The sequence below is a fragment of the Bombus terrestris genome, chromosome 16, assembly GCF_910591885.1.
Source record: "Bombus terrestris chromosome 16, iyBomTerr1.2, whole genome shotgun sequence".
NCBI classification, from domain to species: domain Eukaryota; kingdom Metazoa; phylum Arthropoda; class Insecta; order Hymenoptera; family Apidae; genus Bombus; species Bombus terrestris.
The window spans coordinates 3231597-3248535 of NC_063284.1; the positions used below are offsets into that span (position 1 = coordinate 3231597).

At 33.6% G+C, this 16939-nt stretch overlaps 1 protein-coding gene across 8 annotated transcripts in view; it reads right to left on the bottom strand.

Annotated features, from left to right (window-relative positions):
- The window catches only part of LOC100642625 (PDF receptor), a 66373-nt gene that overhangs the window by 13402 nt on the left and 36032 nt on the right, over positions 1–16939 (bottom strand). For all 8 annotated transcript variants that reach the window (XR_002308832.2, XR_001099688.3, XR_001099687.3 and 5 more), the window contains exons 2-3: positions 11388–13028; positions 9240–9347 (exon numbers count right to left, since the gene is read on the bottom strand). Coding sequence is in view for 4 of the 8 variants with exons in the window: in XM_048413394.1 (XP_048269351.1) it covers positions 9240–9347; positions 11388–11469 (190 nt within the window). In the remaining 4 variants the exon portion in view is untranslated. The remainder of the gene's footprint in view (positions 1–9239; positions 9348–11387; positions 13029–16939) is intronic.

Here is a 16939-nt window from a genome sequence, read left to right on the forward strand (position 1 = left end):
CGGAAACCGAAGGCATTACATGATACAGTTTTATTCGATTTCTTTAGCGTCTGTGAGAAGAAACAGGGCGACGATACATGAAAACGAAGTTAAGCATGAATATCCCACAAACTCGAGTACATCTGAAGAATAGAAGAAGAAGTACGAGTTGTTACGTTCTTATAATGAACATACAGGGTGTCCAGCTACGGATGTAAGAAAATGTAAGGGGTAATTTTTGAAGCTAAAATAAGATGAAAATCAAGAATAAAAAAATTGCGTTTTCGACTTTGTTTTTTAGTTATCGTCAATTAAAAATTGACCGAAAGATTCCTGTACACGAGCAACCCTCTTTACACGAATGAAAGTAGGTCAGCATAAGCAACGGGTTGCACGGAGATCCTCAAATCGAACGATACACATGAGTTGAATAAATTGGGTGGAGTAAGATTAAACACCCTGTATAGTGTTTCGTTTATAATAAATATTTGCAGATTGGCTTTAATAACTGGGATAAGCCATGGCTTGTAAATAAAATAGTAGAAGATAAAAAAAATTTCATCAGGCAAACATAAATGGAACAAATTTTAAAAGGAAACTTTATTCATAAACGTATTAAAAAATTTAATGTAATCTCTGTTTGCCATACGTGACTATGTGAGGCGTGGCTTGCTCGAATAAAACCGTGCGCGCCCTAATTTGTTAGATTGACAGTTCGTTGAAGTGAAAAATAAAATGCATATCTCAAACAAAAATATTCTCTAAATTTGCCAGAAAGAAGGAATTTCTGATGTTTGAAGAGAGTTGAGAAAGTTTGAAGATTCTCGAAAAAATTTTCTAACATTTCAGGGATGATCGCAAGCAATTACTAGCAATCAGAAGTGAGACCTTTGAGCCTCTAATATTCATCTTTTTAATTGCCCTTGTCTTTATGGAAGCACTGAACACGCGCAGCTTGGGGAAAAGAACCGAAGACAGACTGAAACCTGGCATTCGTTTTCTGATTTTGCCTGTTTAATGTCAAGACTACACGTGAATTTTGTCCGCTGAAGTAGGAACTGTGTTCCAAATTAAACCACGTTAAAACTTTTAACGTAATCATGGCCATATACAGATAAAGTGAGTTGAAAAAAATGTGATTATATAGAAGAGAAATAGGAGTGAGAACAGGAAGTGAAGTTATATTTAATTGTAGTTCGTTATTCAAACAAAGATATAATGAAATACATTCCAGGAATTAAATTCTCGTTGTGGAATTTATTTTTGTCTCAAATTAAATTGAAGTATCATTTTCCACGATTTGAAGCATACCAACATCAAATTTTATGTAAAAATTATATATTCTGAAATTTATTTCCAATTGATCGGGTAAAAATTAAAGTGGAATTTTATAAAATTTGAAACGCCACAAATTACATCATTTTCATGGCAGATTTGTATTTAACTAAAAGCGGTCATTTTCAAGTTAATAGAAGAACCTTCTTATATTAAATGATTAAAAGCAAATGATTATAAACAATAAAAAGTTGAATTTCATTTTTAAACTTGAGATTAAAATTAATTAATAAAATTTCTTTAATTTTAGGTAAATTTAAAAATAAAATTCATATCAAATTTATATTAAATTTAAATGAATCCAAAAATGAAATTCATATAAAATTTATATTAAATTTATATAAATTGAAAAGGAAATTTTATTTAAATTTTATTTATCAATGCATTTTAGTAATTTTCTGTATAAATAAAATTAAGTTTCTTAATAAAATTGAATTTTGTAAATAAGCCACGATAATCCCAAGAATAAATTTCCTTTGAGAAATAAAATATTATGTTATGAAAAATGGCATTCTTCTGTTTGGTAAAGGAAAAAATCATTTATTAATTGATACAATTCGCGAGTATTTTGTGTATCTTAAGTATTGTAATAATTATCTTCGGAATATCGTAGTGATGCATAATACCTGTATTGATTTTTAAGGCACAACCATATGCCAACCCCGTGATGGAAGATTTCTCAAAGTAGGAGCTTCATTAAACACGAATATCTATAAAAGAACGGAACTAGATGCTATCGGCAAACCACTTGCTTTATGAGTGCAGAAGATTTGAAACACAATTGCATAGGGACAAAACTACGGACTTCGCCCTAGTACAACTTTGATATCTCAGAACCACATCAAAAATACTTTCAAATACTTAAAAGAAGCTCAAATATACTATGGAATCTAACAGCAAGAAGATGTGGAGAACAACCGAGTCATAGCTGTCGCTAATGATCCTGTCGATGCGACATTAAAATCAAAGGAAAGAAAAAGAAAAGACTGTGTAAACAAGAGATTCAGAAGCTTCACTAATGATCAGAGAAGTATCCAGAATCGAAGAATGGTTTGTCTTTCTCGTCTGCTCGGTAGGTATTCATTTCAGTTGAAAAGTGGCAAAGCCCCGCCCACCAGCCAGCTGGCATTTAAACGGACATGGAAATTCAATGTAGCCACTTTTCCAAGTGATTCTAGAAAAGGAGAGAAAAAAGCCACGACAAAAAAAAGGAATTACACGTCGAAGAAAATAAGCAGTAGCATTCTTCTCCGCGTTGATAATACCTACTCCCCTTCTTTCCAATTGAGGAACGAATCTGAAAGCGGATATTCCGTAGAAATAAATCGTTCCATCGTATCGTTGGCTGTATGTTCCCATTTCTACGTAAGATCTTGGAGAACAGAAGTTTTTCTTATTTGAAAATCTATTGGAAACAGTTTATACTGTTGCTTGCGATTGTTATTCAATTATTATTAAGTTATTATATTCCTTTGAGTTAATTGAACAGGAATTTTTGAATATTGATATGAATTATGGAAATATGATTTCAATGTCGCGATTGTAAATTGAGGTTAGAAATGTATGGAGAAGATGAGGTTAGAAATGATTAAAAGAATATTAGAAAATGATCTTATTTAAGAAGCTTTGGACTAGAATAAAAACTGAACTGAAATTGCAGCTAGATATACTCCAAATTCAGATTTTGGGTGCTCAAAAATTAAAATTGGAAAATTAAGATCGAAAATTTTTAAGTAGAAATTCAAAATAATATTGGAGGCATTGTAAATGCAGGTTAGGAAAAGTCTGAAAAGGATAAGGTTAAAAATTATTGGAGAATTGGATTAATGATGTTCGAGAAACTTAAAATTGAATCTGAGGGCATTACAAATCGATTAGAAATATTGAAATATTGGGATTAGAGTATCTAAGAAATTTTAGATTGTAAGTACGGAATCAAATTGTGTAAATTGAGGTTAGAACTTGGTACTAGGTTATGGAATAGTAGGGAAACCAAACTTAGATTGCAAACCACGATTGTAATGAGAAATGTAATATAATGAGCAATGGAAATACCAGAATTTGAAATCGGAAATGTTCGTGCAACATGAGACTAGACGTCAGTATTAAGCTTGTAATGAAGTTACATCATAATTTGGAATGACAATTATTTGGGAAATTGAAAATGGAATTAGCAACACTACAAATGGAAATATTTATGCAATGTGAAATATAAAGATAGATCGAATGTGCAGATAAAGTGAAAGATAAAGAATAGAATATGTAAAATATGTCTCAAAGAGATAAAACAACATTCTAAGAAATTCACGTCCACGAAGACGAAGTTATGTTTCGAGTGAATGCGCAGAAGATGCTGAGGAGAATTTAAAATATAAGAAAGAGAGATCAGAAATACTTGTAAAATCATGTGTCAGGATATTTTAGGAAAGTCACGTCCAAGTCATGAAAAATTTTTAAGTATTTGAAAAATATAATCTTAATTTAAGAATAACTAAGAAACAGAATAGAAAGTATGGGAAAAGGGACAAGCGAGAATACTTCACAAAGTTAAGCAATCACGAAGATTCATATTTAGGAAGAAGAAAGATCTAAAAATATATAGATGAAAAATATAGTAAAAAAAAAAAAACTCAAAAACTAAAAATCAAAACTTTGTAGAAACTATGGAGAAGAATATTCTCCACAATTCACATCCAAGCCTAAAGACTCTGATTTTGAAAATAGAAGAAGAGAAAGAAGAAGCTAAAAGTATAACACAGATATAATAATGAATAATAATGAATAATTCTGAAAATCACAGACAAGAATATTTTACAAAATCCCTCTTCGATCCTAAAAATTTAGTTTTTGGAAGAAGGAAAAGAAGAAACAAAAAAATCATAAAAAATCAAAAACCATAGATTCCCCAAAATCCTCATCATCTCTAAAGATTCAGATCCTGGAAGGACCACTTCATCCCAATTTAACCCACTTACGAATCTCAGAAACGTGGCGTATATAGTTCGAGTATATAGTTAAAAAAGAAAAGAAAAGAAATTTTCGTGGATTAACGATAGATGTGATCCGTTGTTGTCGTTCTTCTATTCTCCACGGTGTAGCCGATTCAACTTCGCTACTATGCTGAATGCGACATGACCTGCATGCAAATTCCTCATGTTGTTACAATACGAAAATCCGTCAGGGGATTTGGAAGTATACCAGCTCGCTGTATTACGTAGAGTTCGGTGTTGGATCACCGGGAATCATTCGCTTCGTTTCTTGTTTCACAGATTCATCTCGGTGCGAAATTTATCTTCTGTTGTTATCTTCCTCGAGATTTACTTTTACAGAACTCGATCCTAGATCGGATTGTCTGCATCGGATATTTTTAACGACATTTTTTCCTTGGTTTTAGGTGGAAGCCTTCGGTAAATTGAGCGAGACGCATTTTCTTGGAAAGTCTAATGATTAAAGGTTTTCATTCTTGGAACAGTAAATTTTCATCCTCCATTGTAGCATTTTTAAATCGCATATAACTTCGCAAAACAAACATATTTAAATATTTGTAGACATCTTTTATCAATACGCATATGCAATCGATAAATAAGATATACAGAAACATTTCTTCGGTATAACATATGGGACCCACAGTAGGGCTGAACATTTTGTAGAGAGTATTTTTTGTTTTACATATGTAACAAGTACATGATTCATTTTTGTTCATTTTTCAGTAAAATGAAATTAAAATGTAAATTTTTAAGCGCCTGGCAATAGGCAACCAGCAACTCTACCGAAATTGCATTGGGAGACGGGATGCTAGAGGTCAGGCGCGTTAAATTGCGATGTTTGTAGTTCTCTTTACTTATTTGCACATTACTGAGTACATTTCTTCATATTAAAAATGATAGAAGATTTCAAAATCTGTTAATACCAAATTACAAAATTATTTTTTCTGTAAAATACGAATAAAAACTGGAATTACTAAAATCGTAATGATTGTAGTATACTGTTTGTTTAATAAAACTATCTTGAATAAAGCAGAAGATCAAAATTTCTAGATTGGAAAATCTTTTTTCCGTAAAATATGAATGTAAAAGTTACTTAAACTGTGTGTTCCTAACCTATATGTAACCACACGGTCCATATGGCTATTACCATTTCATCGCATCAATATGAAGATTTACGTTCAGTACATTTGTAATTTGACTCTATATATAACTCAAACCTAATTGCATCGGAAAGCTGTTTAATCAAGGGATGTTCCTTCAACAGATATAACGGTTCATAACCTAAATCTGATTGCATGATACAGCTGTTTAACATCGGTCGACATTAACCAGAGGATATATCGTGAATCAGTAAAATCTTCGAAATCTAATACAAATCTAATCTACGCACACGGGTATTTAAACAGACAGTACTTTGCGAATCAGCATAACGATTCTTGGATCAAACCAGATTGGAAACCAATGCAATTCTAACCGAGTTATACATATAGCGTAGAGCAACCTATTACAACCGTATCATCCTAACCTATCGGTCGTTATTATTAGCGATCGCTATAGTTATTACTTTGAAGAATGGGGAAACGAAGAAGGAGAAATTTTTATGGAACTATTCATGGGGGACCAAAATTTTTGTTTCAATTCTCAGATCAGTTAGTATATCTTTTGTAGATCATTTGTTTGGTCCTATATCGATTCCATTTATCCTAGAATTGATTTTTGTATCAATTTTGCAATAATTGAAATCTTACATCGCTAAGAAAATATTTAGTTTCATTATAAAGCTATTTAACGATGACGAATTGTACTTAAACATATTTCAGATTTGAAGGTTAGGATTGCATTAGTTTAGCTGCCTACTTAAAATGTATTTTAGGAAGAAATTTAACAAAGAACCATACGTTTTATACATTTATAAAGGATTTAATACACAAATCTAATCTGTGACAATATTTTTGTTCGCTAAATATTATATGTTTAATACTACACATATATTATATTATATGTATATTTAGGGCCGGTCTCCTTTAATCGGAGTCGTGTCGTAAGCTGACGACATCGATTCCTATCCGGGATTCGCTGACACGGGCAGCTTACTTGAACTTGCCACCCGGTCTCCGCAATACATTTCCGTTCCCACGACGACAACAGGCAGACAGTGCGAATGAGAACCAGGGAACTCCCGATACTCGACCCACTTCGTTGCATTTTCATTGCACTCGATAACGCTGTCACATGTTACTGCCACTAACCGTCCGGCAAACCCACTTTAACTGTCTTTTTCCATTCTCTTTAACAATAATTCTATCCTCCGCTGATTGAACTAGTCTCACAAATTTCGTCGATGTCTTTGGGGGCAAGTATTATATATACAAATTGGTTGACATTTTATGGAAATTTATGAAGAGCTGAATGATAAGTTTGATTATTTGAAATAACTATGAAATTCTTTGGAATGTAAAGGATTTTTATAAAGAATTAATGGAGATAATCCTAAATTTTAGATTTGTCAGCGTTTTTTACGTTTTTTAGAAATTTATATAAAGTTAAAGTATAGCTAAAAAAAATAGCGGTCTAAACCAGAATACCAACTTAAACTTATCTTCTCTTAAAGTTTGCAGAAGGACGAAGAAATGAAGAAAAGCAAACAAAAGGAAATAATCATGGGTTAAGTAGCAACGATTTAGGTTAGAAGTATTTAAGAGTGACTCCTTAAGTTCGTTTTACATTTGGGACGCCATCTATTTAGGGAACTTTTCCATAATGATTATGAATTTGACTCAGGAACTTGGTTCTCCTTTGATTAGAATTTGGTACGAACGTTTGGGAATTTCTGATTGCCGATGTGAACTCGTCAACATTCTTCCGCCAACGTTCTGCCATGCAAATGCGCCTTTAGTCACCGTGGAATTTCAAGGTTTCGCTACGACGAGTTGGATTAAAAAGTCAATAACACCGAAAAGCATCCAACTTTCTCAAAGCCTGGCCAACGACGTTAATTACATCTGAAATAATGACAAACTTCCCCGGAAAAAATCCTTTAAACTAGTTGAAAGTTAAAAATACTTCAATCGAGATGGTGCTTATTAAACTTCTTATTAAAAAACTATTCAAACTATTAAGCTATTCGATTAATTAATACTAACTGTAGTTTCTCAGGTCTACCTGGTATTTTTATTCGTTCTTTATTTATTGAAGTTAGATATTTACTTCTTCCACGTAATCATCACCTATTGAGTTCCCTTACGTTTTCTGCGTTTAATTATTTTTATTAAGTTTTCTGATTTCCAAATCCTCCAATAGAAATTTATATTTGATTCTTCTTTCATTCGTTAGTCTATCGTAATTGCCAATGAAGTTCGTTAATAACGGGTCGTCCCCAAGTTGCACGTTGTAGAAGCTTTTTACATTTTGTCTAATGTGATATAATGTGTGTATATTCCGATTTAGATTCCTCATATAAGTCTCTATTATTATTTCGTATCTGTATTTGTTCAGTATAGTAGTTCGGTATAGGCTTGCCAAGCTACCTACTTCATTACCAGCCATTGACTTTCACAGTCAAATGTTGGAAACGAAGCTTAAGGCATCTCGCACTAGGTTAGTCTCCTGATTCTTTCTCGAACTCTGAATGCATTTTGTACCGACCTTTTTATGCACGGTGTACTTTCTAATATCTACGTTGAAGGCCTTACGGAGGAAACGAAGCTTAAGCGATTAAGAATAAATCTGCATTATTCTTTTAGAATTTTCGTCCTCATCTGAAGCCCCTTTTCTCATGGAAAATGCATTTCATTTGTCTTTCCAGGGCTTAAGCGACGAAAAATAATCTAAATTATTCTTCTGGAATTCTCTTTCGTTTTCTCACTTGATCTTCTCATGCGGAATATCTCCCATTTTTCTTCTCACGTTTAATGACTCATTGGAAACAAAGCTTACGTCATTTAAGAATACACTTTATTATTCCTCTGGCATTTTCTTCCATTCTTGATGTTCCTTTTCAGTAGGTTGCTCATACAGAATACTTTTTTTATTTTTCTTCCCACAGTCTCTCATTTAAAAACCGGGCTTAATCTCTTAAAGAGCACTGACACATTCCACGTACAACAATAGAATTAATTCTCTTTCAGTTCAAACAGTCCAGCGCTTTATTGTCGGATGGATATTAAATGCAAATCCAACTTTATCTGGTTTGTAACAATTATTGGAAATAAAAATTTAAAAGTCACCCTGTATTTAATATTATGCTTCAAAGTATAGGAACTGTACCTTTCCATTCTGTATTGCAAAAGAAGGAAGAAAGAACAGAAATTTATCTCTGTCATATTATGAAAGATTTTAAAAGAATAATATGAAAACTATTTCCTATAATCCTTAATATAAGAAATGTATTTTCTAATTCTATATCATAGAAAAAAATAAGAATTTATTTCATTGCCACTATACAAAAAGTTGACTTTTAAAAAACAATTTCCTATAATATAGGAAAATATTATTTTCTATAATCCTTCAAAGTATAAAAAATATATTTTATAATCTTGCATCGTGGAAAAAGAAATAGAAATTTGTTTCTATGGTAAACTGAAAGATTTTAATTTTTAAAAAAGTTTCAATTCTTTTTTAATTAGTATGCGAATACTACGACACATACAATATTGTGCAAATACTATTTGTAGCCACTGTGTGTATAAAACTTAGGAAAATACTCAGTGATTAACAATCAATACATCACCATGTTCCCACTAAACCTGATTTCTATTTTCAAAACGTATTTGGAAATTCCATACATATAAATTCTAATTACATTATTACTCGATATTCTCTTCACTTGTTTCCTTCTACCTACGTTCCAGCTTTACATCTATACACACAGTGTATATCAGCCCAGGTAACAAGCAATTTAAATGTGCATTCATCAAACGGTGACACGTGTATACTTACTGGTTGCGTCGAATACATCCTCGAATGGGCATTTCTGTTTGGTCGTCGTAGATGCTTTGGTCGGTGGCCAGCAGAGCAAAGAGTCCCAGACCGGTTCACACCACAGCTCTGTAAAATGAAACAGAAACGGATACGTGAACCACATTACTGTCACACCATGTTTTCTCGTACTGGACCGCGTGTCGCTGCTTTATACAATTTTGAAACCGACTACCTAACTGATATAGAAGATTGGTTGCTCTTTGAATTTCGTTTGCAGCTTTCGTATGCGGAACGAGCCACCGAAACATCCCAGGGAATAGACGTCTCTATATTTTGTAGCATACAGAGTGTCTCAGCTAAATTGGATCTCCTTAATATCTAGCTGATGCGTGAGTAACCAAACTGTTACATTACATCACATTACTGTTACATTATTTCACATTAAAATAGTTAACTTCTAAGTGGAACAGATACTGAGAGGAAATTGAAGATAGATACGGAAATTTGGAATTCAGAGCACATGGTAGGAGGGTGCAGGTTACTGGAAATTGGCCAATTAGTAGGGAAGAGATAGTCGGCGACGAAGGAGAAGATAAATCTATAGATATTGAGATGATATTGTGAGAAGAGTGGGAACAAATACGGAAATTTAAAGTTCAGATCACATGATAGTAGAGTGTAGGTTTCCAGAAATTGGGCAGTTAATAGAGAAGAGATAGTCAACGAAGAAGGAAGATGTAAGTCTGTAAACTGGGTGAAGAAATTGGAAAAGAAGAAGAAGAAAAGAGCGAAGAGAAGAGAGATATTTGTAATGTTTTTAGTTAAATAGACTAATTCGATTGGCTAATTAGTTATTAGTGATGTTTGTAGATTGCAAATATATATCTGATAAAACTGTAGATAGTATTATCCTTTACATACACGTTATTTTGTTAAATAATTTGATTACCTATTGTACTGTTTACATGAGAAACATCTCAAGACAAAGCTGCTTCACTTGCACTTCGCACCTGCACACTGTAGCCCACTTCTTTAACGCCATCCTGAAACTAAGAGTTTCAGGCATCATTTTGTCCACTTTGATTGGCCGATCAAGTTAAACGACTTCGAAGTTGAACACCTGGGTAAAACTTCCGAGTTGTGTCATCAGTTTGATCAGTCAAGTGAAATATCGCTCAGTGTACACGGAGATAATGGGATTTGAAACCGTCAGTTCCAGGTCTACCCTGAAGAAGTGGATTGCAATGTGTACGGAAGGTTCGTGCGAAATGGAAGTGCAAGTGTAATATTGTAGTTACACAATTGCTTCTGAAAAACCAATACCATGACACCTTACCACAGTGAAGATCTGAAATGTAAAATTCTCAAGACAAAGTTACACAGTTTCAAGGGGCACATGTAATGGTGGAAAGAATTTTTTCTCAAGTCTACCTCACTCACCTCTTGAAATAATTTATCTTCGTCATGAGAATCCTCTTACGCGATTACAAGTGAGCCAGATATTTAGGTGATCACATTTACGTAGCTCAGACACCCTGTATATCGATTGATTCCTTATCGATGGAATATTTTTCTTTACGTTACCTCTTTCATTGGTAAAATTCTGTTTTCATCCTGCTTCCAATGCTTTTATTTAGTTGTATAATTATTTTTTGAAATTTTCATTGATACGCGTATTTCTTCTTTGAATTTCATATTAAGGTTTTTTATTTAAATTCCAAACGTTAATTTGAATATTATGCTCAAATTTTCAATTTACTATCTGAATTTCAAACTAAGGTATCTACCTGTGATTTACAGTTTGAGTTTCGTATTAAAATTTCTAATTTACAATTGTATAATCCCTTTTTGGGGTTCTTGTTTCATGTGGATCATTCCTCCTTTGAATTTCAGCTTAAGGTTCCTCGTTTGTAATCTGAATTATATACTAAAGCTTCCATTTTACAATTTCAATTTCGAGCTAAAGATTCTACGTGTAACCCTACAGTTTAAATTTTGTATTAATATTTCTAATTTACAATTACTGTATTGTTTTACATTTTGCAATTTTTACTTCGTATGCACGGCTTCTCTTATTAAGGTCTTTAATTCAATATTTTCACCTCTATACTGTTTCTTCCCACTTACTATAATTACAACTTAGCATAATATTCTATCAGTACTTACCTCCATCTGGAGGCTGAAAGTCCTTATACTTGTCGCTGCAGAACTCCTGCGTGCTATTGCCAATGGCATTACCGATGCCCATGTTTCCTTTAATTGTCCATTTTCACTTCCTTTTACCTCTACATACTCCTCATCCATACAACTTCAACGAACACGCCCATACGACATACAGCAAATATACTCTGTCCTCGGATTTCTTCATCTCTCGTCATCGGAAACCATTTTCTCCAACACGAAACGTAATCGAATTCGGCTATTCAATCGAATATCCCCGCGGCCACACTGTTCCTGTCTTCTCTATCGTTTGCACGGACGAATTCTGGCTGGCTGAATCCTTTATCTCGTGTAGAGGAACGCTGACAAAGGCAAAAGGAATTTCTTCTGAACCGATAAACGCTCCACGTTTAAGCTGCCTCTTCGTAACTAGGATCCACGTCGCTTACCCAGTTCCAGGAGTTTTTTATTCTCCAGTTATACTCGTCGATGAACGCTTTGTCGCTTTCTCTTGATAACTAATCGCTTCTATGATACGACACGGATAATAGGGAAGAGTTTGGTAGCGTTTGGAGTGTCTTTGACCGCGCTGGCTACTGATCTTTGTTCTCAAGAAGTATGTTGTCTTTTTGAAGATATCGATTCTGTAGATTCCTTGAAATGTTATATTTCAGCAATAATGGGACGAACAGAGAACAATTTAGTGGCGATTGTAGTGTGTTTGACGATGTTGGTTACTTTTTTTCTTTGTTCTGAAGAGATTATGACACATCCGAGGAGCTTTCTGCAGATGCTTCTCTATATTCATTTACATATTATATATTGGCAATTAGAGAATGAACGTAGGGGGAGTTAGTAATGGTTTGAGTATGTTTGACGATAATGATCGCTTCTCTTCTTTGTTCTGATGAGGCTATGTGAGCTTCAAGCCACTTTATGGGGATACTGATTCCGTAGATCTCTTTAAATTTTATATATCAGCAATAATGGAAAGATGGAAGAAGAGTTAATAGTGGTTTGAGTATGCTTGACATCGTTTGTTGCTTCTCTTCTTTGTTCTGACGAAGTTTTATGAATATCAAGTCGCTTTTTGGAGATAACGATGCTGTAGATTCCTTTGAATTTAATATCGGTAATAGTAGAAAGAATATAGAAGAGATTAGTAGTGGTTAGAATATGTTTGACGTGGTTGGTTGCTACTCTTCTTTCTTCTGAGCAAGTTATGTGAGATTCAAAGTTACGTGTGATGGTTTTAAAACATTGCTTCTATATATTTCTTTTAATTTCATGTATTGACAATAATAGAAAGAGTCAAGGATTGTTCGCTAGGGGTTGCACTATGTTAGCCACATTGATTTCTCTTCCAACACCTTGGAAACCATTTGGAAACAATATCTATATATTTGTTGTATATTAGGATATCAGTATATTAGTTTGGATTTTGTACACTAATTATGTCGCAGTACAGACTGGTTCTCCCTTGAGTATTTTTATTTAGATTCCAGATGTGAATACTTCAAGAACTGGGATGTAAAGAAATACTTTTATGAAAGGATGATGGATGAAAAATTGCAAGGAATGCAAGCTTCCTGCGGTAATTGGGCTTCGGTCTGATCCATGAAGCGTTTCTTCATTGATGGTCTTCACCTGAAATGAAAAAGGAATAATATTGTTAATGAGAGACAGAATAGATGGAAAATATTATTGAATTAAAAAAATATTCTAATAAATTAACAAGAAAAGAAGAAAAATCCTTTCAAGTCTTGTGACCAATCATAAAATTATAAAAATTGGAGACACGGTATTAATATCGTACATTGCTTCACTTATTGCTGACCATTACTACTGAAAACCAATATCAGAGTCTCCAAAGCTCTTTTTCCCTTTTGTAGGTAATTTAAAACAACTTCGATGCTTCCTAACTTAATTAAACTTAAAAATCAATATAAAGATAAAAATTTCTTGCACAAAATTAAAAGAAAAATGAAAGAAAATCTTCGAAAATAAATCGAGGACAAAGCGAGATATCAAATATTCTTTCCCAACTGAAGTTATAACTAGACTGCCAACGTTTATTAAAATTCGTTTTCTTATCATGAAATGTAAAATGACTGCAAAAATGAAAAGTAAACATTTGCCCCGCCTACTCACCGTTATGACGCGTGTTCTACTTTACATTTTTGACATATTTTTTCATACCATGTGCAATCTACAGATTATGCATCTATGAAAAATTTATAGCTACAAAAATCGGCAAAATGCAGGTAATACGGAAAAATATAAAAAATATCCAACGAAGAACAAATTATCAGACCACGGATATTCGTGCAATTTTATATTTTTATGCACACAACTAAAAAAGTGGAATCTAAATGGTTTGTTTCATCCATTAAATGTCATAACAAATTTAAAAGTTCCATATATTTCTACATATTATTGGGTTGACAACTAAGTGATAGCGGATTTTGTTATTAGATGGTATTGACAAATCCGCAATCACTTAGTTGCCAACCCAATATATGTCTTCTATTCTTCTATCCTTTCCACTCTTTAAATATTTTGGTCAATATACGAATTTCCATAAACGTCCACAGTCCAATTATGACAATCTCTAAGCTCGTAACATCTTGAGACATCCCTATGACCAGGAGAGATCCGTATCTTCTCTGAAGAGAAACAAACGAAAGAAGAGTCTTTTTAATCCTTGGTCACTTGTTGGAGATCCAAGAGACACGATTCTAAATAACTTTCCCTGCTTTCTATTTTTATTGTCCGCTTCTAGCAATTCAGTTTTCTATCTCCATTGTCCATTCAGCCGACTCTGTTTTCCATCAGCATCGCTACGTGACATTTCCGAGTCCAAGTAGATTAGGCCTTGAACTTCAAAGGTCTGCAGCTCCATAAATAACCTCCCTTTAAAACTCCAAGTTTTTTCAACTAGATTACCACGTATTTTGCCAGATATCCAACTTAAAACTGTTTTTCCTCACCTCCGAAAATTTAATGAACCCAATATAGTCTTCCTTCGGAAAATTCGCGCTCTCACCAACATCTCTTCGCGTCAGGTTCCATCAGTAAATTGAAACTCGTTTGCCTGGCGTTACAAGTGTGACGTTGGGATCGTTTCCAGGCCAAGAGGTAATCGTCCAAAATCAGCGACGCGATAACGCGAATTCCGGAAATGGGGCTTCGGGTATCCTCGGGAAATTTAAGCGGCCGTATCTAATTCCAAGCGTTCTCTTTACATCACTTTAGCTCCATAAACCAGATATGTACTTTCATTTCGTTCCGTTTCCTGCCTTTTTTACACAAGGAATTAATGGATTATGGTTGGAAAGAATTTCCTCGCCCTGGAGAAAATGGGCTAAACTTTCTTGCGTACAAGATGTAGCTGTGTGGTCGTAATCTTTGTTTCTTTTCTCAAGGCGGATGCTTCTTAAAGTGAACTATTTCATTTTGTCTTTATTTATATTGTCTTGTAAAGTAGCGGATAATTTATATCGTTTACATTACAATTTATATTATTCTATTAATAATACTTGATTTATATTATTTATACTGTGATTTATATTACTTTATTGATATTAGTAGTTTATTAATATTAACAATTTACTAGATTTTGAATTTCGTTAATACTGTTTTTTAATTAAATATTGTTTACTTTGGTAACTGTAAGTAGACTATGGATTTATGTGTGTATTTATGGCAGGTGCTAAAGCTTCGCTAATTTAAATTCAACAAACGAGAGTTTATAATTAATCGTTTATAATTTTAGACATAGCCAGTAATGAATTTGATCAGCTGTTAAATACGACTGTTTAATTAAATATAAATTCACCGTTAATAACTTTACAAATATTCAACAACGAATTTACATGACCCGCAATGATTTGTGATTAAATCTCCCTACATTGAGAAATTAAATAAGAGAATTATTTTGGACGAAAAATCTGAAACGGAAAATTCATTGAAATTGAATATGAAAAACGCCTCTACCGAATTAAGCATAAGAACAGGAAATTATTTTGCCAATATATGTAATGTCATAATGGCATACAGGATTTGTGCAAATTTATATCTTATTTTTATTTATTAATATCATTATCAATTTATCATTACACTTTAAATTTTTATTCATCAACAGTGATACGGTTTATTTATTAAAAATTATACCAAGTATTCCACTGTAAGTTTATTATAAATTTTATAATTTGTATCTTCAAAGCTCGCATGAATGCACGAAAACACCTAACATAGAGATTAACGTACGATTAAATAATCAATAGAATATAATAATTTTGTTTGTATCTCCATAACAAATAGCCAGATGTTTATAGATATCTTGTTATATGGACAAACGGAAAATAATTCGGATCGTCAGTTCTGAATAAAGTGCTCGAGACAGAAACCTATTTTTCAGAATGAAGAATTATTGGGAGCGTGCCTCTGGTGGAACAAGTTCCCAGTCTGCGAGGACACTGTTTATACGTTTCTAAGGTTGCACCGGTGCTGAAAGTTTACTCATAAAAAATTCTACTTTCTTTAGACTTCTCTATATGCCGTGTATGCGCGTACACATATCGGACTCGAATATACTGAAGTTCGCATGTGTCACACTATGAGAACTTTGAAATCCAAGTAGTCCTTCGAATCAACTTTTTCATTAACTTTGCACGTCAGGGAAGCTTTCCAATATTAGATTATACGCTTCGTAAGAGGATACAAAGTTCGAAAAATATACGTTGAAAATTTCTTTCGTCTAATTATTGTGGATTTGTACTACTTGCAATAATCTAAACTCCTGTACAGTACTACTGTAGTTTTACCTGGTGGATCGGTATGGATTTTGGATCGCTCTACGTAGAATTTAGTTGATGAGCTAAACATGATGAACTGGTGATGTCTAACTATTTTTTTCGGTAGAAATTTTAGTCCCAGCCCACCACTGGATACAAGATCCCACCAAGCTTGGTCGACGGCCACATTGTGGCTTTAGTACGTAGCGCCACTATAGTGTCCATTAGCGAGGAAATGTCGAGAAGGGAGAAGGGAGAAGGAGAAAAAGGAAGTGCAACGGCAGTTTCTTTGCTCGAGTCCCATTGAAATCACCGGCACTAGACTCGATAGTCATCATCGATACCAGACTTGGTCGACGACACCTTTGACCGACTGGTAGTATCAGCACAGGGGATTTTTGCTTACGCACGTAGCTTTCTTGCTGCAAACGGTTGATAGCCAGATTGAAGGTCCTGGCCCAAAGCTACCTCACACCATGGATATCATATGGATTTGTGTTAAAATTACGCTCAAACTTAAGGTGAATTAATCAAAGCAATCAAGAATTAATCAAAGAAATTAAAGCAAGGCTTATTTAATTGCTAGCCAATTTGTGTTCTGTATTGGGTGTTAGGTCCGATGACTCTTTGCGTAACCCGGAATCCATTCCTCGGTCAAGGCTATTAATATATGTGCAAATATAATTTATCGGACCGTAATAATCATAAGGAATTGTCATAAAACTAAGCATTTCCATATTACCGTTAGGGCCGTTGGTATAA